The 26612-nt window shown below is 31.8% G+C and overlaps 1 protein-coding gene across 1 annotated transcript; it reads right to left on the bottom strand.

Annotated features, from left to right (window-relative positions):
• Positions 1-321: 321 nt before the first annotated feature.
• On the bottom strand, positions 322-24855 carry LOC132751949 (uncharacterized). The gene is made up of 5 exons (XM_060742170.1): positions 24622-24855; positions 2928-3523; positions 1846-2004; positions 1140-1527; positions 322-858 (listed from the first exon to the last, which is right to left on the bottom strand). The coding sequence occupies exons 2-5, from the start codon at positions 3495-3497 to the stop codon at positions 785-787; spliced, it is 1191 nt and encodes a 396-aa protein (XP_060598153.1). The 5' UTR covers positions 3498-3523; positions 24622-24855; the 3' UTR covers positions 322-784.
• Positions 24856-26612: the final 1757 nt, after the last annotated feature.

A 26612-nucleotide genomic window follows, 5' to 3' on the forward strand; every position in this document is an offset into this window, starting at 1 on the left:
ATATTTCATGAAAGGGAAGGGCTAGAGACTTGGGGTTGGTCTCATTTTGAAGCTTAATATAAACGTGAAATAGTGATAAAAGTTTTATTTAATTCTCTGGCCAATTGTTTTCACAACGGCCCGGGAAATGAATCCCTTGCTCGTAGGCTCGAATCTGGAGTTTCCGGCCTTCTCTTAACTTATAGAATATTTTTAAAGGGGGTCATTATTTAATTTTTTTTTTGACACTTTTAAGATGAACACAGGTTTTTTTTATCAATCTGGTCATATTTTTCTTCCCAGGTCCGATACTCTTGCCTGTGTTTAGAATTACGTCAGTCAAACGCCTTCATGAATGAGATCCATAAATAGAAGGACGTCATTACGCTGCTTACAAGTTCTCTAAGATGTCACTAATATAAATTATATCATCTTTCATGGATATAATTTGTGATATTAGTGTATGTTAGATGTCAATTTTGCATGACGTAAAAATAAAACATTATAAGAACGATCAGTATCAACAGTATAATGCGTTATTTTAAAGCTTCTGTCAACCCTGTTATGGGAGGGAGAGCATGTGTAAAAAAAGAACAGCTGCATAAACATGTAGTCGCTAACCAATATTTTATTGGCAATACAAGACCGGTTTTTACTTCAATATTTGTATATAACAACAAAATAACGAGACATGTAAGAATATACAACATGCAAAATATTCATAGGCAAGGTAAAATGTCAATCTTAGGATATTAACAAGAAGGGAGAAAAAAAGCAATTTATTGAAACGTTTTAATAATAATTATTATATTTCATTACCTTCTTTTCGTTTCTGATATGTTTCCTCCGACATTTTAGCATCAGCATCAGTATCCCTGACTGAAAATAAAAGTGTCATAAGTATTGTATATTTATAGGAATATGAGAATTCTTGGAATATAAATAATACACACCACATGGCTATTGTAAATGCCCTCGAAAATAATAAATATCGGATGCTTTTTCATCATTTGTTTTTTCTACAGAAGTAACTGATTGAAATATGTCTATAGATAGAAGAAATCTGAAACAAAGTGTGATCAAACACTTGTTTGACATTCTTAAAATGGCATATAACATTGTGTACGCAAATTATGTTAATAATCTATAAGATATCTTACGTTTTTCCGCAGCTGTTTGTATTTCTTTTATTACATTTGCTCCCTCTTTCTTAATTTTTTTAACTCCCTCATTAGCAACAATTTTTATCTTTCTTTTCCCCTTTGTTTTTTGCTTCCTTATCTCTTGAATAGATTCTTGTACTTTAGCCTCAAAAGCATCAATTGACGATGTGAATGCATCATTTAACTTGGAAAGTGAACAATTTTCCTTATCGTCAATATCTTTTACTTTTAAATTTATTATCTCAATAAGCTCTAATTTTTGTTTCTCAGTCTTTTGTTTGTACTCATCCATCTCGTTTCTTATTTGTTCCTGGATAGCATTGCCAACATCTTCCAAAACTGCGCGAACAACATCTTTACCAATGATCAGCTCATCCTTTTGAAGCTGAAATTGTATAGGATTGCTGATTTCAGTAAGTCAATCTTGTTTTCTGTGTACATACAATATGCTGTTTTGACACAAAGTGTTTTGACATAATTTTAATGACGGGTTGAGGGCCAATGTCATTGAATATAAATTGCCAACATGCCCAAGACCTTTTAACAGTTTGAGCAATTCGGTGGAGACAATTTAACTAAAGAATTTATTAGATCGTCAATAAGGAAAACAATCAGTTCTTGTCCAAACTTTGCAGCATAAAGATAAGTTACATTATTAATACTGTGTTAAGAAAATAGAAGAAAAAAAAACAATTAACCGTACCTTTGCTAATTTCTGAATTGCGTTGTTTGGTGTTTTATTTAAAGCTATGAATCCAGGATCAGTCAATATATCATTTAGAATTGTAAAATACTGTTTAAGATCTGCATCCTCGACCTCTAGTTTTGGAGAATGTCTGACATCTTTACCAACGTTTCTACCCTAAAAAATGTTAAAATGACAATGTCAAATTGAAACAAAACTTATTAGCTAGTTTTTATGGTGGCCGATTTGTGCCATTCGTGTTTTTCCAAGCGAACCCATCATGCGAAATGTCAGAAATAAACAAGTTTAAATGGCGGTGGCGCGTAGTGCGGATATACTATTTAGTGGAAGTGCGATTTAATAAATAAAACGTCATCCCGAGAGAGCGCGGAGCTATATTCAATAAATAAAAACGGCGGGGTTACGTAGCACAAACACGCAAATTAGCGGAGGCGCTGGGCGAAGTTTAATAACTAATGGCCCCATCTTTTAAACATGTACAAATTCGACTTTTGACAAGGCGGGTCGCAGGGTAAAATCACACGTCAATAAAAGTAACTATCAATAAGTTTTGTTATTAAACTTCGCCCCTCGCCCCGCTAATAAGCATCTTCTTGCGCCCTGCCTTCGCCACTTGAACTTGTTAATTCTCGAATTTTCGCTTGCAGGATTCGCAGGGCGAAAAAATCCTATTTAGTGTGGGGGCGCATAATTTTATTTATTAAACTTAGCCCCGCCTCCTCCTTCATTTGCATGTTTTCGATCCACTTCCCCGCCATTTCAACTTGATAATTCTCAAATATATGGTTTGCAGGAACGCAGGCGAAATCACGTTATTAAATGGTGTTGCGAATTTCTTTTATTAAACTTCACCCCGTGCACCCGCTTATAAGCGTGTTTTTGCTCCGCGCAAAGCCTTTAACTTGTTAATTCTTGAATTTTCGATCGGCGGGACCGCGGGGAGAAGACGCGAATGGCACGAATCAGCCACCATAAGTTTACCTATGTATTCCTGTTTCTATACAAATACTCATCTAAATATAGGTGTCTATTAAAAATAACATATTAAAAAAGTTAAACAAACATGTTTAAATTTGTACCTTGTCAAATATGTTATTCTTTTTGGAGAGATCATCGTTAATTTTTGTCTCAAATCCTTTGAAGTTAACAATAACACTGATTATACCATTAAAATCGGTATCTACTGCTCTCATTACATCCTTGTAACCATCGGGGGGCATAAAACATTTCGCAATTTCCCACGGACTACTACACCACTTAGTTGCATCGGTGTTTTTAAAAGATGGACCATGAAAACGATGAGCTTTTTGAATCTCAGATCTCATATTATGGCAAATTTTGTTCGGGCAACCAGATTGGTGAAACTTTGTTGAAAAGTTCCTATGGTAACCGCATTTTCCTCGATTGACGTTACATATCCTATTTGTTGGACAAACAACAATATTTTCCGTCTTACAGTTTGAACAGGTGCTCCCCGCTGATAATCCGTTTGATATAGAAATATCCTGAAGACACTTTTGTTGGAACTGTACAATTTCATCACAAACAACAGGCTCTATTTCTTCTTTTGTGAAAAGAATAGCCAACGCAGCCTTAATCCAGTTCAGAAATTTGGGTTTTGACAAAGTGGGGTCCGGTACTGAAGCCATTTTATTTGTCTGCAAGCCACAAATATCTAAAATTGAAAAGAAACGTTGTGTAACATGACTGTTAAGATAATTGCGTGTATTCCAAATGAAAAAGAAAAAGAAAGAATTATGTTTACTGAAAATTGGTTATAATAAATGTACATTTGTATTTATACTTTAACACAAAATACCAAATCTCTGTAACTGTACTTAATGCCAAAACAAATAGAAAAGCAAACTATGGGTCGGCTATATGGACACTGATTTCGTTTTAAAAAACTGTTACAGGATACAAAAAAAATGACAAAAGAATAAATCAACACTTTTTTGAGCAAAAAAGACCTTTAAAAAGTCCTATTTTAATAAAATTGCATTACAAAAGTTACAAAAAATGAACGATGAATATGAACGTTTCCGTCTGAACAAAAAATAAAGCTAATATAAAATCGTTCATAAACGTCACTTCCAATTTCTGTAAACAAGACTTCGACTGGCGTGATTAATATAGCCCTTGATGACAATTGTTTCAAATTGATACTTTAAAATGTTTCAAGTTAATGCATCATGCACACTTCATGCAATGCTCTGAACAAAAACGAGGGACACAGTACTACGAAGGAAAGTTACAAAATAAAGGTATATGTTAGTTATCATTTTAGAAAATTAGTCTATTTTTTTATTTAAATTTGCATTTTGTTATGCTCATAAACACCAGAAAGGTAAAATGTAACTAAATCATATAAAGGAAGGTCAAAAATTCGATGAATAGTAAAAGTTATTGCAAGGACTTGAAGACAATGTCCAACTTAAGGTAGTACACCCCTATCTCCACTTTGAAGAGTATTCAAATAGGCTACAATTAAAGTTTTGCGTGCAAGTTGGCATCTCTAAAACTTCTGAAGAAAATTTTTTGAAAACTCAGATTATATTTATCTGTGGTTATCTAACATTGTTAGTATAGATCCAATAAGCGTGTGTTACCTTTCTACAAATCTATGCCTTTTTTACTATCAGGCACTGAAAATAGCTAAGTTCCCTGTCTTAAAGGTCTTGTTAAGAAAAGTTTGAAATTTCAATGACATTTCTTCTACTAAATAAAAAATGTAAAGCAAACATAGAAAATCGAAAGAAATTCGAAACCAATGTTTGGAGGATTGGAAGATAAAGTTATTCCAGTGATGAAGGAAGGTGTCTGCCCAAACGTTTATAAAGTATGATGTACATTGATTTCGACGATATATCTATTTATAGATTTCCAAACAAGTGAATACGTATATGTGCAAATGTCATATTTCTGTAGTAATACCCTGTAAATATTATGGTTATTCACTTCAAGTGATAATATAATATTAACAGCAGTGAAATATAGGTGCCTTTCGTTAAGTTGTTTAAAGGGAGACGCAGGCAAAATTTTCATTTCTTAGTTTTGTGTTTTTCAGTCAATATTCTGTAAATGCCCTCAAAATGAATATATTAGACAGTGAAAGGAACAAAACTTTTCACCATATAAAGAATAAAATGGTGGTTTCCTAACTTGACCCGCGTGGGTCAGGTAAGAGCGCTAGGATTTCACAATAGTTGTCACAGTGAACTCTGGAAACGTTAAAGAACATGTCAAATGAATGCCTTAGACTTGTTTCAATCATACAATATCCATAATATCTGTTTTTTAATTTGGGGTTTTTTCAATTAATTTATGATTTTTTTAAAACTTTTTGGCGATTCTTTGGGGGTGTGATTTTTTAATATAAAAGAATATTTACGCTTAATCCAAAATATTTAGAATTTAAACAAAAGTTAATGCAGAAACTTCAAGAAATGTCATTTTAGCGTGATTTAAGTACATAAGATCATTTTCATATTTTGTCATTATTTCGCCTGAATATCCCATTATTATCATTTATTATTATATTTGTTAAATTTCGGTTACAAATCGATTTCCACTGTTCAGGCATTTGCTGTTTATCATACTCTATTTAAAGATATCACACATCAGTGCAGATATCCTATTTCTGCTTTGCTTCGCTACAAATAGTTTTTTTTTCAAGTTGATTATTCAATTTGAGCCAATTAGACGATATAATCTTTAAATATAAAATATATATAGTTTAAAATAGTATGTAGCTGTAAACTAGTTTGCAATTTTTCTTTTCTTACATGAATGTCTAATCATAAAGACGTCGTGGTGATTTTATCTTTTAAATTGACGGTCATGAAGTATCTTTTTGTTCATTTTTACCCAACTTAGAGAGCCATTGTTATTCAATACATTATGGTCTGTTGACATGAATGATATCTATAGAAATCAATCTTTATTCAATGTGCATGCCTGAAAAACATATTATCATATTATATGACGGATCATGAGATTTAAAGCGTGAACAACAATTGGTAAAAGAATGTTCATAACATGTATTTAATAGGTTAAATGGATTTAATCTGTGTTTTTCGTATTTCCTTATCACATTACCTTATAATTTTAATATAAATTCTTTTAATCAAATTTGTCAAAGAACATTTGAACTTTATATTTGAAACTATTATAACACACATCGGGCATCATTGATTAAGAAATTGAACACAATTGATATACAATAAACGTTTTCAAATGCAAATATATATTTACAAGATAAGACCGCAAGTATGAGAGACTGGCTTCATTACGGCCAAGTTACTAGGTGATTGTTCATCTTATTGGTTAATACGCCATACAAGTACAACGCCATAATTGTACCAGCTTGCATATGTTGTTTCACTGAAATCAATAAATCAAGGGAAATATAATTTGATAATGCTGGCATGATATTGAATTACTTTCACGTTTATAGATTTATAAGTTATAAATATAAGTTTAAAAGATTACAGATATTACTTTCATCATGCCTATATATAATAATAACCTACGGAATAATTATCAATTGAATTTTAACAACTCTTTTATAATAGCAAATTTTTGGGTAGTTCAAGAACCATGTTAAAGTACAAACCAGACATAATATACAATATCAAATGTGATTAAAATAATTAACGTTGTATATCATTCATAAGATGATGACATAATGAAATCACCAGTCTGTCATTTTTTTATGATTGTTGATAATCACTTCATGTACACAATTATAATGGTAGCATTCATTGATTGATTGCCTTTTTTTCTTATTCGGTTCTAACAGTTCTTCAGCTGTATTTGTTTCGATAAAAAATTATGCAGTTGACTAATTCTATTTTGTAATGGTATTCAAGAATATTTAGATATGAAACACGTGATTCCATTTGTCATTATAATTAACGCATATTTATTTGCCAATAAAATATCATACATGTACTTTGGAATCATAAATTAAAGAATGATGATATTAGTTCTTGTTGCCTTTTTCTGGCCGTGTAGCACCGATGCTACTTTTGCTGCTATTTACTTTAAAATTGCATGATTATAACATTTTACTCAATTTAAACCTGTCACAGCTATGGAAATATGATTGACTTAGCTGGACACTCAGAAATTGTTCTTAAGAGAATATCCCAGATTTGTTGTTTATCGCCATTCCTGGACGGCGATGTATGCAATTAACAAGATTTGAGCGGTTCTTCCTGTACACCGCCTGCTTTTTGTCAATCAAGCGGATAATTTAATATCACATAATAACAAAATGGACATCAAAAAACTTCAATGAGGGATGCTTAAATGAACTTGCCCAACCGCCATGTTTTTTGGGTTACTTATTCTTACAACTGCAAAATACATTTATTAACTTACGAACTAAGTACAAGTATTAAGGCCTTTGTAGGATACACGTAGCAAATTGCAATATTTTTTGCTACATTTCTGATTAGAGAATGTAGTCTATATAATTCTTTCAAACACTTGAACTTGAAGAAAAAAAACTTAATAATCTTCCGGGCCAATTAAATACTATGAGGTTTTTATTGCATTATACCTATAATAGTGCAGGTCAGTTATATTCCGTTTCAGAAAAATAACTTCGCAAAGCAGTCGACGGAGTATAGAACGTAAATTTAATTTACTTTACAGAAATGTTCACAGACATCAATTTTAATAAGTAGCAGGTAACTGTTGTTAATTACGCAAGAAGCTAGTTATTTTTCCGATTGATAAACTCATTAAGTAGCGTATGTAGTCTAACTAATTGTACTAGGAGTTACGTTATTGTGATATTTTTCTTATGGGCAATATTGAGTATCTCCTACATTCTGACCTAGAACAAAAATATGTCAGAGTCTAACTGAGCGCGTCAAAATATCTTGATTAGAACGGAATGATAGAGTATATCAAGTTTTTTTGGTGGCTTTATATGTTGACAAATAAAATTAAGGTATTAGGCAAGAAATGAAATGTTATTTCTATATTCATGGCTGGACGCCGATTCCAATATATATAACCACAGTTTGTGTTATCTCTTTTATGATACATATTACTTTGATCAATGATTCAAAAAATATATATAATTATGGTCACTTATCCTATATCACTTTGTAATTAAGAAGCACGCCTATGGTGTCTTAAAAAGCGATTATGTACAAGAAAACAAATTAAACAAACTAGTGTGCCTTCACAATTGTGTAATTTAGTCATTTGGCCGAAAATGACATAGCAAAGACGAAAATTGTACGTTATTATCTTAAGTTTGATATTACTATCGTTGAATACAAGATATGATACTAGTTCCTATTTTTAAACATTCTTTTACAATTTTTTCCGCCAGCTGCTTGCTTGTTAAGGACAAGTACACTTACTTTTATCAAGAGTTTATTTCGATTTTGATGAAATGACATAACAGTCTCATATTTAAGTGTATAACATTACCGTCAAATATTGAGTATAGCCAGTGAAATTCATTATTTGCTGGAAGATCTAAACATTTTTATATGCCCGAAGGGCATATTATGTTATACCCCCTGGCGTCCGTCCGTCCGTCCGTCCGTCTGTTAGCAATTTGGTTTCCGGAGCATAACTTAAGTTCCATTTGACCCACAATGTTCAAACTTCATAGAATGATTTTCCATATTGGGTAGAAGATCCCTATTGATTTTGGGGTCAAAAGGTCAAAGGTCAAGGTCACTATTACCTTGATACTGAAAACAGTTTCTGTCCGTTAGCAATTTGTCCGTTAGCAATTTGGTTTCCGGAGCATAACTTAAGTTCCATTTGGCCCACAATGTTCAAACTTCATAGGATGATTGTCCATATTGGGTAGAAGACCCCTATTGATTTTGATGTCAAAAGGTCAAAGGTCAAGGTCACTATTACCTTAAAATTGAAAACAGTTTCCGCAGCATAACTTAAGTTCCAGTTGACCCACAATGTTCAAACTTCATAGGATGATTGTTCATATTGGGTAGAAGACCCCTATTGATTTTAGGGTCAAAAGGTCAAAGGTCAAGGTCACTATAACCTTGATACTGAAAACAGTTTCCGTCCGTTAGCAATTTGGTTTCCGGAGCATAACTTAAGTTCCATTTGGCCCACAATGTTCAAACTTCATAGGATGATTGTCCATATTGGGTAGAAGACCCCTATTGATTTTGGGGTCAAAGGTCAAGGTCACTATTACCTTGATACTGAAAACAGTTGCCGTCCGTTAGCAATTTGTCCGTTAGCAATTTGGTTTCCGGAGCATAACTTAAGTTCCATTTGGCCCACAATGTTCAAACTTCATAGGATGATTGTCCATATTGGGTAGAAGAACCCTATTGATTTTAGGGTCAAAAGGTCAAAGGTCAAGGTCACTATTACCTTAAAACTGAAAACAGTTTCCGGATGATAGCTTAAGTTCCATTTGACCCACAATGTTCAAACTTCATAGGATGATTGTCCATATTGGGTAGAAGACCCCTATTGATTTTGGGGTCAAAAGGTCAAAGGTCAAGGTCACTATTACCTTGATACTGAAAACAGTTGCTGTCCGTTAGCAATTTGTCCGTTAGCAATTTGGTTTCCGGAGCATAACTTAAGTTCCATTTGGCCCACAATGTTCAAACTTCATAGGATGATTGTCCATATTGGGTAGAAGACCCCTATTGATTTTAGGGTCAAAAGGTCAAAGGTCAAGGTCACTATTACCTTAAAACGGAAAACAGTTTCCGGATGATAGCTTAAGTTCCATTTGACCCACAATGTTCAAACTTCATAGGATGATTGTCCATATTGGGTAGAAGACCCCTATTGATTTTGGGGTCAAAAGGTCAAAGGTCAAGGTCACTATTACCTTGATACTGAAAACAGTTTCCGTCCGTTAGCAATTTGTCCGTTAGCAATTTGGTTTCCGGAGCATAACTTAAGTTCCATTTGGCCCACAATGTTCAAACTTCATAGCATGATTGTCCATATTGGGTAGAAGACCCCTATTGATTTTGGGGTCAAAAGGTCAAAGGTCAAGGTCACTATTACCTTGATACTGAAAACAGTTTCTGGAGCATAACTTAAGTTCCATTTGACCGACAATGTTCAAACTTCATAGGATGATTGTCCATATTGGGTAGAAGACCCCTATTGATTTTGGGGTCAAAAGGTCAAAGGTCAAGGTCACTATCACCTTAAAATTGAAAAACAGATTCCGGAGCATAACTTAAGTTCCATTTGGCCAACAATATTCAAACATCTTAGGATGATTTGTCCATATAAGGTAGAAGACCCCTATTGATTTTAGGGTCACAAGGTCAAAGGTTAAGGTCATTATTAATAACTTAAGTATTAATCAACCTACATCTGTAAAATTTTATAGGATGAACAGCTAATTCCCATGTCTTACAAATGCTTCATCCTTACTAAAAAAAACACACTTTCGGGCATATTATGCTCCGCCTAGCGGTGCTCTTGTTTGTCGATGTTAAGTGGTGAAAAATATTAAAGATAGCAAACACATTTTTACCTTGGATGTAATGACAATTATATACGTTTGTCTTTTTTAACTTGGATGTAATGAAAATTATATATTTTGTTGTCTTTAACTTGGATGTAATGAAAATTGTACCGTTATTGAAGGGAGAAAAACAGTATGACTAATGAAAAATTACAAATGCTGCAGGCTCAGTTTGATTGAGCCTGTTCATAAATATTACTGGTCAGTGCAAGCTTCCGCCCAGTAGTTCCCTTGCACCGGCTTAAGGTGGATTTTTTTTTCAGTTAAAAGAAACCATCTCAGATATGTTGATATACCATCCATTTTCACACACTCCGTGATGTTATGAAGACAAAGGCGTCTGAATATTAAACATATATCTTCTAACCAGCTTCTGGCAGTTCTTGGGAAAGTGGTGCATTTAGGAGGAAGCAACTATAGTAAGTCTATAGAATAAAACATGGATGTTTTGAAGTTTTTTTTTGTTGGTTTTTTTGTTGTTGTTGTTGTTTGTGTTTCTTTTTGTCATTTCATTGAAATATTTTGGAGCCGTGTCATTGAATTGTAATTATAACGTTGTGACTGGTAGCATTGGTAAACACTTATAATTATCTTTGTAGGTGATTTAGCTTTCCATACATCTTGAAAAACATATAAATATTAGCTGTTAAAATCGATGAGTTTTTGACTCTCAAATAATAGTTACTTGTTTTGACGTATATTTTATTATTTAATTATTTTGCACCTGTGGTAAAGTATCAACTAAACAGTTTTTTTTGTCGTGACTTGCAACTTTTGAAAAGTCTCTCCAAAATCATTAATATTAATAACACATTAATGTGGGATGTGTAATCTACCTTTAGAAAGACCGATTACCATTTACACTTTACGAAGCCCAAAATGAATCAGATGTTGTCCTTTTTCCTTTGTACAAACAACAGCTCTTTTATCCATTGAAATGATATCGCTATACAAATACGGTTTGACCTAACATGCTCTGTGAAACCAATGTATTAAATATGTTACATACATTTATTTAATTATTCTTTCATTAAAATTAATATTTAACAGTCTGCACCCGTTAAGACCTCCCTGATCATTATATTAAAGGGATAAAAACCTCTATGATTGTTTTCACGCGTTATGATTTCTGATATTGTTTTAGAATGTTTGCTTTCAAATTGGCTTTTTGTAAATGTGTTTTATACCAGGGTGCATCGATAAATTCGAAAACTAATTCAATAGCGGGGAAATTATTTAAGTAAAGTACCTAAAATGATTACTCCTACTCAAAGTAACGTCCCATGCACGACTTGCACTGGTCCCATCTCTCGACCAATGACTCGAACGCGTGTTGTAGCCCGTCATGTGTCATCTCAAGCAGCTGTCTGTCCACGGCAGACTTCAATTACCTCCCCGCTGACATGGAAATAATCGCTTTTGTAAAGGGAGGCGAGGAAGGATGCTTCCAGACAGAAGTCTGACGTTTGCTTTCCGGTTCAAAAAATGTAAATCAACGTTTCATCACATCTTATCATTCGATTTAGAAAAAAAATCCACTTCTTCACGATACATCCTGTCGTACTACTGACACATTTTCACACTTACCCCCATCTGCCCCGACGTCTACAAACGAGGCACTCATCTTGCTGAAACGCGGCGTATTCCCAACCTATCAGTCATAATGCCCTGAGCTGTACCATATGAAATAGCGAACTTATCTGCTACGTGTTCCACATTTACTCGTCTATCTAGAGGTATGTACTCCTGAATGACAGCCACTGTTTTTTCATCTGTTACAGTCACTGGTCTTTCAGCACCACTGTCGTTTTCAGTTGTCTTTCTGCCGTCTTTAAACCACTTTAAAATGACAACTTTTGACAGATCAGTCTCTCCATAAACTTTATGCAAATCTACAGGAATATTTGAAAAAGACTTTCCTAGTTTTGTGTTGCGCTGTTCGTTGACGATGTGTGACGCCATAAGTGATGACGTCAAAGGTGTGCACATAGTACGATTCAATTTGAAATAATCTGTTTTCAAAGCATTTGACGTTTCATTTTAAACAGACCAGTAGTTTTGACGCTATTAAATTAGTTTACGAATTTATTGATCCACCCTCTATCGTTTGCTACTTGTATTGATTAAAATATTTATACATAAAAACAGTAGGTTCATTACAAAATAAAGAAAGGACCCTAATCTCTATAGGTAAAGAAAATGTGTACTAAGTTTCGGTAACAAATTCAGCGGTATTCATGTCTTTAATATTCGTTTGTAAAATACAATATATTTACATTATTGCATTTCATCGCTATGTTTGAACTGAACCAAAGTTGTTTTACCCATGCATGACTTGATCTACTGTTTAACTTCGGCATCCGACCGAAGTATTCAAGATCCTCCATTAAATTGGTATGGGCATAATATTTTCACATCAACGCTTGCTTCATGTCATTGACATTGAACCGAAAATTCTGTGCTTCGATAAGTCTAAATTTTGAAAATCTGGAAACAAAGTGATCCCTCGGAACCAATAATCACAACAAAATTACATAAAAATTGCAGACTCGGTTTGATTGAGTCTGTACATGAGGGATAATGAATAAGTGCAACATCCCTCACGCCCCCTAGCACCGGCTTGAGCGGTACTCAACTCTCAACACTCAATAGTGCTGGCATCAAACCGAAATTGCCAAGAAAAAGGATTTGAATATTCTAATGACATATGTTTGAAAAGAAAACCAAACATAAAACAGACACCTGTTGTTCCATGAAAACGATGTTGACTGCTTTAAAAGGTGAAACTTCAGTACAAATTAAAATATCAAATCATTTAACTGATACAGAAACATTAATTATAGACGTTTTGAAATGTATAACTTACGGTGGAGTATCCTCTTTAATCCAATTATATTGTTTTGAATCAAGTCTTATCTAGATTCTGCCCCAGGTTCATCTTTTAATTGTGTTTAAATGAAATCACAGTCACTTTTGTACATAAGATCACATGAAACTTATCACAATATTCTTCTAAAGAATTTAGTTCAATATATTGCCTCCTTTGCTTGAACTTAAACAGCTTGAATTATAAGTTTCAACGCTTTTGTATTATCGCTACGGTGGATGCACTCGCTTGCCTGTTAGCCAATGAAAATTCAAAACTCATACCTTAAGGCAAAACAATATCAAATGGTTTATATATAGATATAACGTGGTGATAAGTTAAAAAAGAAGTTATTGAAAGATAGTTATCATGTTTCTGTTATATATAATTTTTCATTTGTTCAAATGTATCAATCATGTAGATCTTTTTATGTTTGAATTGCTTTGTTACAATCTTATACATGCATTTAAAGCACACATTATGCAGACATTATCGCTTTGTTAATAGTTCAGTTAAAGTGAACCAAAGAAATGTTTAAGCTAAATCGCATATCTATTTTTTCTATTTATAGATTTCTGCCAAATGAATGGATTTAAATAGAAAGATAACGAACTTGATTCTTAACTATGATAGCTTTACAATAAATATAACGACATATAGGTCCAACTCCCATTTGTTTGCTTAATGGTTAACATAATTTGCAGCTTTAGCGACATTATCAAAACAGTAAGTTACATATCAAAATATCGCAATATTACCGTCATTAAAATTATTGACTTGCGTTTGGTCTATTATTCCTATTTGCTGTAATTTATTTCATACATATAAGCTAATAATTTAATTAACACCTGTGTGTACAATAATTGAAATAGTCTAGAATAAACGTTTTCCCCTTGTTAAATAAGCATGAGTACTTAACTGTTTTCTATCGAAGACTGCTATGTTTTCTATTATGTAGCTCTCGACATAGTTTTAGAGCTTTATACAAGCTCTTATTCGTTAATTAAATGCATAGCTAAATAATTTAATAAAAAATTAATTAAATAATAAGTTGTTCATATTTCGATTTGAGTAAGTCTGTCTAGTCACATACGTTGTTTTGTCCAAGCTGAAATCCTTTCCCTAAATAAATGAATTAAGTTAAGAAAATAAAATCGAGATTCAAAAATTTGATGGGCAAAGACATTTTAATGTCAATGCCATATCTAAATTATTTTAGGTCTATTTAGTCACAAGTGTTTTTTTTTTGCCTCGTTTAAATCAAATTCGTACATAAATAACAAAATTAAGGCAACTCAACCAAAATTCTATTTTTGAAGCTAAAAGTAAGGTCAGGTCAGTTCAACCCTTTATTATGTCTTGTTCAAAAAGTTGTCTTGACCAAGTAAGAAAACAGTCCATGCAAGTGATAGCCAATTATAGCGTGAACAGAGAAAATTAAATAATTTGACCTTCAATGTCAAGGTCATACATTATTCAAGGACAATTTGAGTTTGATATACATGAAGGTCTGACCTAGAAATAATGTGTCTAAAATGAAATTAATCCATTTATAATTAACAAGTAAAAGCAAGTTACATAAACAACAAGAGGATTTCATTAATATAACATTGACACTCAAGGTCAATTTAAAGTCAATGTCACATATTATGATTCATTTTTTTCTGTTTGAAAGCAATTCTTGTCTTGTCCAAGTATAAAACGAATCCGTATAACAATAACTAAATTATTGCAATTTTACCAATTTGATATTCAATTATTTGACCTAGACATTCAAGGTCATTAAAGCTCAAAATCAAGGTCAGTTCAATCTTTCGAGATCTTGGCCAAAATGTAGTTTTATCAAAGTATAATTGATTATCAAGTTACACTCAATTAAAGTAATAATCACTTAAATTTCCATAATTTGACATTCAAGGTAAATAATAAAAAAATTCATATGTCATTTGAGTTTCATATAAAAGTCTCATCTTAAAAAGTCATTCATCAATGTTCACTTTGTTCTCCGTTCCTTTTCAATTGCAAGTGTCCATTTAATCAGAATTTTTAGTTTTCGATACTAACGCAAATAGCACGGACGGTACAAATATTTGTATAATAAGTTAGTTGAATGCTTGACAGTTTTACATGTAGACATGTTCAAGTGTTCGAAAACTGATATATATATATATATTATCTCTTTTTCTTTTTTTTTTAAAGCTTAACGTCAAATCGTCAGCTGTGCTATAATCAAATATGTCTTAGTTGTTCTCCATTATCACATTGTGATTACTTTGCCTTTATGGACAGTTCCCTATTAGAAGGAAAAACTCACTTTTAGATGTGTTACATAAGCGGTGTCAAAACAAGTTCATAAATAAGTTGATTACTTGGACGGATTCAAATAGATAGTAACACAGCAGAAACGATTTAAACTATTATATTTAGTCATCTTAAACATAAAACATTCTTTTAAATCAACTGGTTTTGTTCACCATAATTTGCTTTTTTGTAATGTTTAACATTAACTTACTAGTAATCTCTGATAATAGAATTAATCCATGACCTGTGTTTGGTTATGGTTATTGAGTCGTTTGACATGTATTTTATCTGTACTGACATCCGATATCATAGACTGATACATTACCTGTTCATCCATTGTTATATTTTCTTTCAGTATTCAAAAATCTGTATCGAATCCTTTTTGTAAAAGGACAAAAGAAGTTCGATATAGATATGACATCTGTATACTTGGCTTTAAGAATTATGTATTGTACTTAATATATCTAAAAATGTCATAATGCATGTCGTCTGTTATCATTATTATCATGTCCAAATTTATCCTAGACATGTCAAAGTAATACTCGTAGTTAGAAAATGAACGTTTACAAACGTAAGAACTACATTATCTATCGTAATGGTACAATAAACAAAATCTCGTTTTAATTTTTATCAAAATGTATGTTGTTTCATAAATTCACGTTGTCAAGATTTAGGCCTTTTTTTCGGTCAACAAAGTTTTAGTATGGGTACTCATGAATCCACGTCACCATTGTATTCAAAATCGAAACTATTGCTGCAAAAGTATTTGTGACATCGGGCTAGCATTATCATTATTCGCGAAGAAATAAATTTGCGAATACCAATGAAAATTTATTTTACGCCAGTAAAACCAGTTTTACATTATTTCATTGTAATAACCCCCATTTAATATCATAGTTTATAACATGATACGTAATTTCAAGTCATGTCTTAAGCATTTTACAGACATGTACAAATACAAGTTTGAAGGTGCTGATGCATTTGCTTCATATAAGTAAAAGGTGTCAATATAAAGACTATGCGATAGCGTTAAAGGTAAGTTGCAAAGATGTGCAGTCTGACTTTAGTCTTACTTGTGGGGAAAAGTAAATCCTTTCCGGTTGCAGCAGGAAAAGTGTTTTGTAAAAGAGTAAATATTAAGTATTCCTTACAATAACGTTAATATCATGTAATTACTTTTTTGAGGACCTCTCTGGCTAGTCAACAAACTCCCAACCAAGGCCCAGTACTGTGTACAACTATAGTCCATCGCTACCACTGATGTCATGTATGTCGGAACTCGCAAAAGAATTGTTAACTTGTTTAAAATAGATTGCAACCTATAGAGTTAATCTTTTGGAATCGGTGCATTTAATGCAAAGTACTAAAGTGCATACTTATTGTCGAAACTGTTTGTGGATTGGTATGTAAGAAATATGCATAAAGTAATCAAATTGCTTTTAACTTCGAGTTGGGTTCAATGAACTTTATGAAGCATAATTAAGGGCTCCAGGATACATAATATGATGAAGAAAAAGTGTTTGAAAACATATACAACATGTAATGAAAGATAATACAATGATTCCTATATAGTAAGCCCTTATACGAAAATTGTAATTGTTGGAGAATGCATTATTTGCATGCTGGAAAAATATCATCTTGCGACAAGGTATGGAATCAGCAAACCAACTTGTTTCAGCATATAAACTTAAAGAACTAAATTTACAAAATGGTTACATTCAAATGATTGACCTTAAAGGTAATTGTAATTAATGAGTCAACATATTTTTCCCTACAATAAATGCACGACAAGCTTTCTTTCATTTTCTCCTTGCGAATTTCATTAAAAACGAATGAGCGATACCGGTCAGTTTTAAGAAAATCTTATGATTTTACTATGACATTTAACGCATTTAATTTGTTAATAATTTTAAACTAAATTTTAATGAATTTTATCGCATATTGACGCTTGATAAAAATATTTATTTAAAGTAATAACTTAACATTTTATCCATGCTATTTAAAATAGTATTTTGTCAATTGTTTATTTATTAGGACAATCGTGTGTCGAATGAAATAATTAGAAACGCTCGACTCATACAAAATATATGTTTTCAGTGATCAGCATAGCAAATTGCAATACAATCAAGTTAAAAGTGAACAACCAACCAAATAACCTTATTATTGTATGAAAAGATATGTTCGCTTACATAACAATAAACTATTCAAATAGACCCCGTGTTACTTTTCATTTTTCCTGGATAAAAATATTAAAGACGTTAGACCGGTTTTAAATTATACCGAAAGTACCAATTTTTACTATCCTTTGCCTGTTACATAGGTAAGAAGAAACAACACAAAATATAATATGTGCAGCAAGTAGTTGTTACTATATCCTAAAAAAGCGGACACTTGTTTTAACTTTTTCTTATAAAAATCACCAGGCGTCGACGATGTTAAACATAATCTTAAATGTTTCCGTTCGTTCACATTTCAAAGAAACAAATAGCTGAAAAAACAAAACAAAATACTCGTTGTAAAAGGTCTCTTTGTTTTTTATGTTAATAAATTTGACACACAATGAATTGGCACTATGAAAATTAAAACAAAGGCTTTTCAAAACGATCACGCACTCGAATTCCTTCTCTTTATTAAGTATTTGCCAGGTAGCTAATAAATCATTTGTTAGCTTGTGGCAGATTTTAGAAGATAGTCATTGTAATCAATGGACCCTTAAACTCGTACGTTTTTTAAAGAAGCTCCAATCTATAATCAGCCCGTAATTATCTTATTATATATCAGTGGTTTTAAATATCTATAATGACTTTAAAATATCTTTAATCAGTACAGATAGAGCTGTGCCAACACCCTTCTTTTAACAATCATTGTAAACTATAGTCTTATCGTTTATTTTTCAAGTTTGGATAGCTCTCAAAATGGATTCCCAAAATAAGATATCATTTAATTGAATGCAATGTAATAACTTGAGGATTTGACGTCAATCGTATCTGAATACAAAAATGTTTCTACAAATTGATCTGATTAGAGAAGACACATGACACAACAGCTTTAGAAGGTACATAAGAAAACTGAAACAATTAATGATTTATTGTACGTCTGGCACCCCGTATTCTGATTTGACTTATTTGTTTTAAGATATTTTAAATTTGTTTTAAATTAAATAAATATATATAAATGAGATAAGAACGCACCTAAAATGTCAAATGAAAGTGACGGCGTGCCCGAGTGGTTAACGAGTCGGATTAGTAATCTAAGGATTGCTCACCGCTTGGGTTCAAACCCCAGGGGTAAGCCGTTGTTACCTTCAGCAAGAAACTTTACATTCATTGCTTAGTACTGGTTGGTTCCAGGAATGGATTCGAGATTGTTTCAATAAGCTTATAGCTTCCAACACAATCGAACTAAAATGAATTTGTATAAACTAAATACCTAAAATGTCAGAATAATGCAAGTGTAATGAATTCAAATTTTACGAATACTATTAAACAGTGTTACACCCCAGAATGTTTATAAAATTATAATTATTTCAACAGAAAACTGATTTTCAAACCTCCTTCTTGTAGGACAAAAATCAAAAGAGTTTATTGTAATAATACAAACATTGTTCTATAAATCAAAATAGCAAAGCGAAGTTTTAAAATCATTGAATTCTAAACATGAAATTAAAATAACTAGCATGTGTTTATTTGTGTGTGATTTTTTTATATAAGCATTAATCGTGCATGATAACAACGAGGTACCCAGTAAAGCAGTATGTTCTGACCACGCAAAATCAATCACAAGCTTAGAGGCAATTGCTTAAAATCAATGATATGTGAAAGAAGTATTACTGACAGTTTCAAATTGACGCAGTATACTGGGTGTTATTACTACTTTTTGCCAAACTATTTATAGCCACATATAGCCATAAAGAAATACATAAAGACGCATAATGCTATAATAATATATCTTAAGACACAACAGGTCATAAAATATATTACGGCTCGTAAACTGACTAAGAAATAAATAGATTACTAGAATATAGATTGTTCTTTTACATAATAAACAAACCTTATACATATTATTAATGATGTCATTCATGATACTTAATACCGGCTCGCCACGGCGAGCCGGTATTACGTTAGGATTTTCCTGAGAAACAACCTAAAACTCCGAATCCATCCAAAAATTCAATCGAAGCTTGGCTTCCAGCTTTCTACAAAATTTATCTATCAGGGCTAGGATCAAAAAATTTAGCCAATCAAATTTAATCTTACATAGCGTCAAAAAACCTTCAATTTTCACGCCATCTTTAAAAAGCAGCAAGTATTATTTTGAGCGCAAAGATATACTGATGATTAAAATGTCTGTTTTCATGAATTCTTTTCAATAAATCATATTTACACTGACTTTTGATTTAGCGATCTCACCTGTTCCTTTGTAGTTAGTTTTCGTTTGGTTAATTAACATAATTGTACATCTGGTTCTGTGCATTTTTTTTCTTTTTTCCGGTCATTTTATCTTTTCCGGTATTTAGTGTATATATTTACTGGCCGGGATCCGGGACGCCCGGACTGGCCGGGATCCGGGATCGTATAAGATATAGAGGAAAAACAAATACACTATTTTTGTGTTGATTATTGTCGTAATGAAAGGCCATTAAACATTAAGTTTTTTTTTATTGTATGTAATGAACGTTAAATTAATTAAACTTAGGAAATAAATATATTTAGAGCTATTTATTAACAAACTTAAAATACGGAAATCACAATACTTATAATTATATGCCGAATTAATTGGAAAAATCAAAGACTACGTTCTTAAATTGGTCAAATGCCGGGATCCCTTTATGTTTTAAAGCGATCCCAGCTTTTCTGAAAACTATATTCTTGAACTGGCCAATTCCTGGGATCTCTTTATATTTTGATACGATCCCGGCTTTTCTGAGAACTATATTCTCTAACTGGTCGATTCCCGGGATCCCTATATGTTTTAATAGGATCACGGCTTATCTGAAAAACATCTTAGACTGGTCAATTTCCGGGATCCCTATATTTTTAATAAGATCCCGGCTTTTCTGGCTGAATTGATTGACAACTTGTGTTTACTTTAGGACTTGTGTCTGTCACTCATTCCAATACTAAATAACATATTACAACTTAACTTCGTATAAAGAGACATCTAAAGTTATGAATTCTACCTATCTAACATTTATTTGGTCAAGGTCCACAGGCTATACAGTAAATGTGCATAGACATAGGGACTGACTTCATTTTATCTGTTTACATGCATCTTCATATATACTCATATTCCTCTTTGTTAAACTGAGAGAACTGGCTTCCATCACTTTTATTTTGATGTTCGCTCAAGTCTCTTCAGCTAACAGAACTGTCATTTTTACATTTAAACGCACCCTTGGAAAAAAATTACGAAGCGAGTCGCTACTAGCTTTTTTAAAAGCTAACCTTGTAACACACTTAAAATTGAAGCCTCTATATCAAATGGTTTGAAATTTATACGTGGAATATGGCGTTTTCCACGCTAAGCAATACTTCGAATAAATAAAACAATAACCTGACACAAGAGAATCAGATGACACTAAATTGATAATGATATTCATTTGAGTATAATAGAGTACAAACAGAAGCCATTGATAATTGCGAAGATGTTTCGAAAATTTATGTATTCATGAGACAACAAACACGTTGATTCTGCGCTTCAGATTTTATTTTTTCTTGTAAAACACGAACATTGTTCGAGTTAGATATGTCGCTGAGCATATGTAGTGATTACTTCCCCCTAAACCTTTCACATTTCCCTAAATAATCACAAAAATTATCACAAGCCGAATTAAGATACATTTGTATCAATTCTCACCAATTAGCAGCATGATTTCTATTCGTCTTCTCTTTTGTCTGATAATTGTCTAAATTATGATGGTCCTATTTATGTATGCATACTTCTGTTGTTCTCGTAAACTATTGAAATTTGGGAATCTATTTCTTAATCAAGGGACCAATTTTATGTGACCTACAGAATAACCGCTATTTTTTAAGTGTTTCAGACAACTTACATTTGTTATAGACTTAATTATTTGATGCATCTTTTGTTTTGTGTTTGTACTATCTCGAAAAATTTAAAAGTTGGATTCAGGGATCCTTGTGCATGTAAGTCAATTCATTACGTCAGCTTACGCCAGTAAAATAAAAATAGAACATATTTCAAAGGGAGATCCCTTTAAAGCAGAAATGTGAACTGGAGTATAGATTAATACGAGAGGTTATAGTAAGTTGAAGCAAGGGCAGTACAGCTGATTCATAGACATGCATGTCACTTTTAAGTTACATTGGAACTCGAAAGGTAATCCTATGACTTTCCAACTTAAGTTGCGGAGGACAACCACAGTTGGGCCTTATTATTTCAGTCCCATGCAGGAGCCTGAGTAGAACCATCAATCAACCACTAGATAGCTGTTCAATTTCTTAACAATTTCTAACGGGATTCGAACCAAAAGCTTTTGGGGGTGGGGGTGGCGGGGGCAAGTTGTCTAAAGTCAAGAACCTTAGCATCAATGCCCATTATCACCACTACCTAATGTATTTGAATCAAATATTCACAAACGATAATAAAATAACTTGTTATCTAGTGTTCGTAGCCCTTCAAATGGTATAAATGGCATGATTTACATTTATACCTGTGCATATTGTTAAAATACCGGAAGAAAGGAAGGAGATATCACGAACAGTCAGTATGCTTTACTGAATGGAGACATTTTGTTTTGTTAAATAAGCCAATTTTGCTAGTTTTATATCAAAAGGTACAAGTGTTTCGTAAAATTTTAAAGTCCAATTTAGACGTATCCATACTTTGCACACTGAGTTTTCATCTATTTGAAGTAGTCATATTTGTCTTTATTCATTCAAAGCTTAAGATTATTCTCTGTGCTTGTTTGAAATTTCTTTCTCTTCCTTTGTAAAAACTTGCACTATCCCGCACATTGGTAAACTGTTTTTTTTTTCTTTTCCTTTCATTGATAATATGATGCAAATAAGTACAGAAAAAAGAGTGTCGTGAAAATTATCTTAAAAACATATACAGCATAGAATATGCTAAAAAAATATACAAACACAGAATGTGCTAAAAGCAAGATTGAAATGTTTTCAATCAGCTGTTCATATATACATGTTGACTTCATAATTTCATATCCTTTTTACTTTTTCTAGTGAACAGTTTATGTTACGTAAGAACTCACTAAGTCTATAAACACAAGGTCTGAGTTTAAAATTGTGTCTAAAATAACGAAAACAATATCAGAACTTATCAGGTAACCTTAGTTTATAATGTTAAATAAGTGTCTTATATATTGTATGATTTTTGCTGTGTTCAAATGATGTGTCCAATTTGTAATTTTCATACACTTTTACAAATCAATCATGTATTTATAGAAATAATTTCCTACCAACTGCGTAGATTTTTATGTTAGAAATTGAGTGTGTGTACCGAAATACGACAAATTTCTAAATTTCTAAATTCAAATTTCTTAATGTTGGATTCTGCTTAAGCCGATGCTGTAAGTGGGGGGGGGTTGGGGGCGTGGACGGTAGCTTGCCCTTTTCAGTACCGTCAAGAACAGGTTCAATCAAACTAAGCCTGCAACATTTTCAATTTTAGAGTGTTGGGCTTTCTTTAAGGATTCTATTTTTCCCTATCTTATGTTCGTTTAGAAAAACACTGAATTCGGGTAAATGTGGAAGGAAAGATAAAAAAAAGACCAGTGAGATTTTGTATTATAAGTTTGCATTTTAGTGATAAACATGTTTGGATAAAAATATCGCATTGAGTTTGATAACTAAAAGAAAAAAGAATATCGTTGTATGGAAATATGAATTTTGCATGTTGACATATGTCATTTTACTGCGAGTATTATTACGATCAATATATTTGATGTGATGTAGGCATTAATTACAAAATATATGCTTTTACTTATAGCCAAATTGTAAGAAGATCCACACAATCATATTTTATATTTACAAAGTGAACGATATGTAGACCAATATCTTTTTTATAAATTGATAATTCTACACATGTGTTTTCTGTTGTCAGCGTAATTTGATAATAGAGATATTTTTTTAATTTCCAGTAACAAACTATTGTTTTTTAACAATGTTAATGATATAAAGATATATAGATAGATATCCATCGATGTGATAAGATAAATTTGTTCAGTGTTTGGAATTAAAGGTAGTGACACATGTCATAAAGAGCAAGATAAATTAATATTTATCAGTTTCAAAAGTTATCTCATTGTTGACAAAGCCAGCAACTTGTATGCAAGTATTCGAGTAAGTTATTAGTTATTAAAGATTATTGACACGTTATAATGTACTGGATAAACGGTTGTTATTACCTGTCAGATATATTAATAACGAATTTATAACTCTGCAAACTTTGTTTTTTAAGAGAAACAAGGGATATTTCTAGAAAGTTTGACAGCCGCCGTGCATAAATGTTACGATTATCCAATGAAAAGCGACGTTACATACGTGCAGTATTATAAGAGTGAAAGTAGTTCATGCATGTACCTGAGGTATTTTATCATGTTCAAAGTGAATTTGTTTCTAACGGAAGAGTCTTAATGCAATCATTATGAAAAATTATGTTAATAGTATATAGCATTAGACATAACAAAAAACAATAAATAATTATACATGACAATTGTTTGCCAGTGTAGGATATTTATTAGTCGATACTACATATACTTTTAAAGCAGTTAATAAAGTCTTGTAGAACAAAACATAATCATTCATCATATAAATGTTCATTCGAAGTCACAAAGCATTTAAAACGTGTTGTTTATCAGGCAATTTCTTTGATAAGAATACCCATGTCATAATTTTTCTTATTGTTTTATCAATATTACCATACTCATCAACAATATTCCCACTGTAGACCTATCCACTTTAAGGTTTAAGCTTCGGAAATTTAATTGTTGAGAACATTTCTTTACATAAAAAATGTCTCAGTGCAATATTGATATGTAATAAAGCATTGTTATAGATTTTTATAGTTTAAACTTTTTTCACGATAAGAAAAATAAATTAAGAAATAAAAAAATTACCGTATAAGGTTCTTCTTTAATCCATTGTCAGTGTTTTAGAAACGAATACTTCTGAATCATGTTAAAATAGTTCCATTTCAAATGTACAAATCACATAAAATCATCAACATTTACACAGAGGACTCAGTCTTATCTACGACAACCTTAGTTCAATTTATTCCTATATAGATGCTGAATATTATATATTTTAAAACATAAATGCTGTCTCTATCATATTTGCTTCACGGTTTAAAAAGCCGCTTGCTTGTCAACCAATGAAAATTTATAAACTACTATAAAAACAAAAAGAAAAATATAATGTGTGCACTCCATTTATCGAGGATAGCCGTCGTCTTTTTTTAGATTGAAGTGATAAATCTGTTAAAGTAGATTTTGATATAAATCAGACACGTTACTGTTAAAGCTAGCTTCTCTGCCTTTTGTCCTCCTTAATTTAAAGATCTTTATTACTCACTTAGGCCCCAACATATTTTTTTTTTATTTTTTCAAATGTTTATTTCTTACTTTAAGTCGTCAATAACTGATTGATTAATATCTTTTTTTCCTTTTTTTTTGTTTTTGGTAAAGTTAAAATGATATTCAAGGTCATTGCAAATTTTTTTTATCTAGAATTTAATGACAAAATACCATTTTCTTTTTGTTTTACTTTATGTGTGACAATTTGTTTGTTTTTTGATACAATATAATCATATAACATGTTCTTGATAAATTATCAAAATAGTATTGATTATCATACTTGTTAAGAGGGTGCATTTTTTTAATGCATTTGAGGTTTAAAAGAGATGCAACTATACCATTTTAATACATGTATCTTTCAGTGCCATAAAAGTGAGTATCTTATATTTGCCGAATGATTAATTACTAACAATGCATACTCTCATTCGTGTGCATGAACTGTAAGATTCGTAATCAATGTTTTTGCTTTTCAAACAAATAATTCATCGTTTTTTCAGAGTAATGCGAGTTAAAATTCTGTTTACATGTACTATTGGATTTAAAGCGATAATAATATTTTATTTTCTGTTGGAAAAAAAAACCGGAACAATTCGGTGTGTGTTGAAACTTAATATTTCAGCAAAATTTATTATATCTTGGATAAGTGCATCATATCACTGTTAAGTCTTCTTTTAAACAGCGTACTTAGAACTATTTATAACGTGTCAGTAACGTTTGGTTTTTAAATAGAGATCGCACCGGTATATTAGAGGTATCCATAGATTTCCATATTGCTTATGTTTTTTTATCATCGGCAAATTTCAATTTCCACCGTAGTTGTTTTGATTTGACAATTTTGAAAATGATTAATATAAAATTAGCATATTTGATCTTAAAGTTAAAAAAAAAACTAAATTCATATATGAGATGATATAAAAATCTCAACATTCGTCCCCATGCGTTGATGGGTTATAATATCACATATGAATAATATATTAACTTTAAATTCAAAATTTGCACATATCAAAGAACGTTCTCAGTAAAAAAAACACATGAAACTGATATATATAATTTTTATATTTTAAACTGAAAATATTTTGCGTGTATTTGCCTTGTGTATAACAAATTGAAGCTTTATAAATCATACACATCTAAATTGGTTCTGCTCAGCGTTCTGTATAGACTTGTATAGAACAACACATTAAAATCGAGTTTTGAACTGCAATGAGAAGGTATTTAATGTTCGATGTGTTGTTTATTCTAGCAGACCACTTACAAATTTATTATAGAACATGCAACTTTTGTGAAAACAGGCACAGGAAATTAAGAGTAATTGCTGACTTTCGAGTTGTAAAAGTGTGATATATTGTAATTTCTATCGATACTTAAATGGCCACTAATGCATTCTGGTAAACTCTTTAACATATTTGTATCACACCCGTCTTGGTCTTCTTTGAAATAGTTTCTTATGTCATTACTAAAGCTATACAAAAATTGTAATAATTATATAATGTCCTTCATATACAGTATTTGAAATCAATTATTATGCTCCTTTA

This window comes from Ruditapes philippinarum, unplaced genomic scaffold, assembly GCF_026571515.1.
Source record: "Ruditapes philippinarum isolate M1 unplaced genomic scaffold, ASM2657151v2 ctg4529_1_1_1_1, whole genome shotgun sequence".
NCBI classification, from domain to species: domain Eukaryota; kingdom Metazoa; phylum Mollusca; class Bivalvia; order Venerida; family Veneridae; genus Ruditapes; species Ruditapes philippinarum.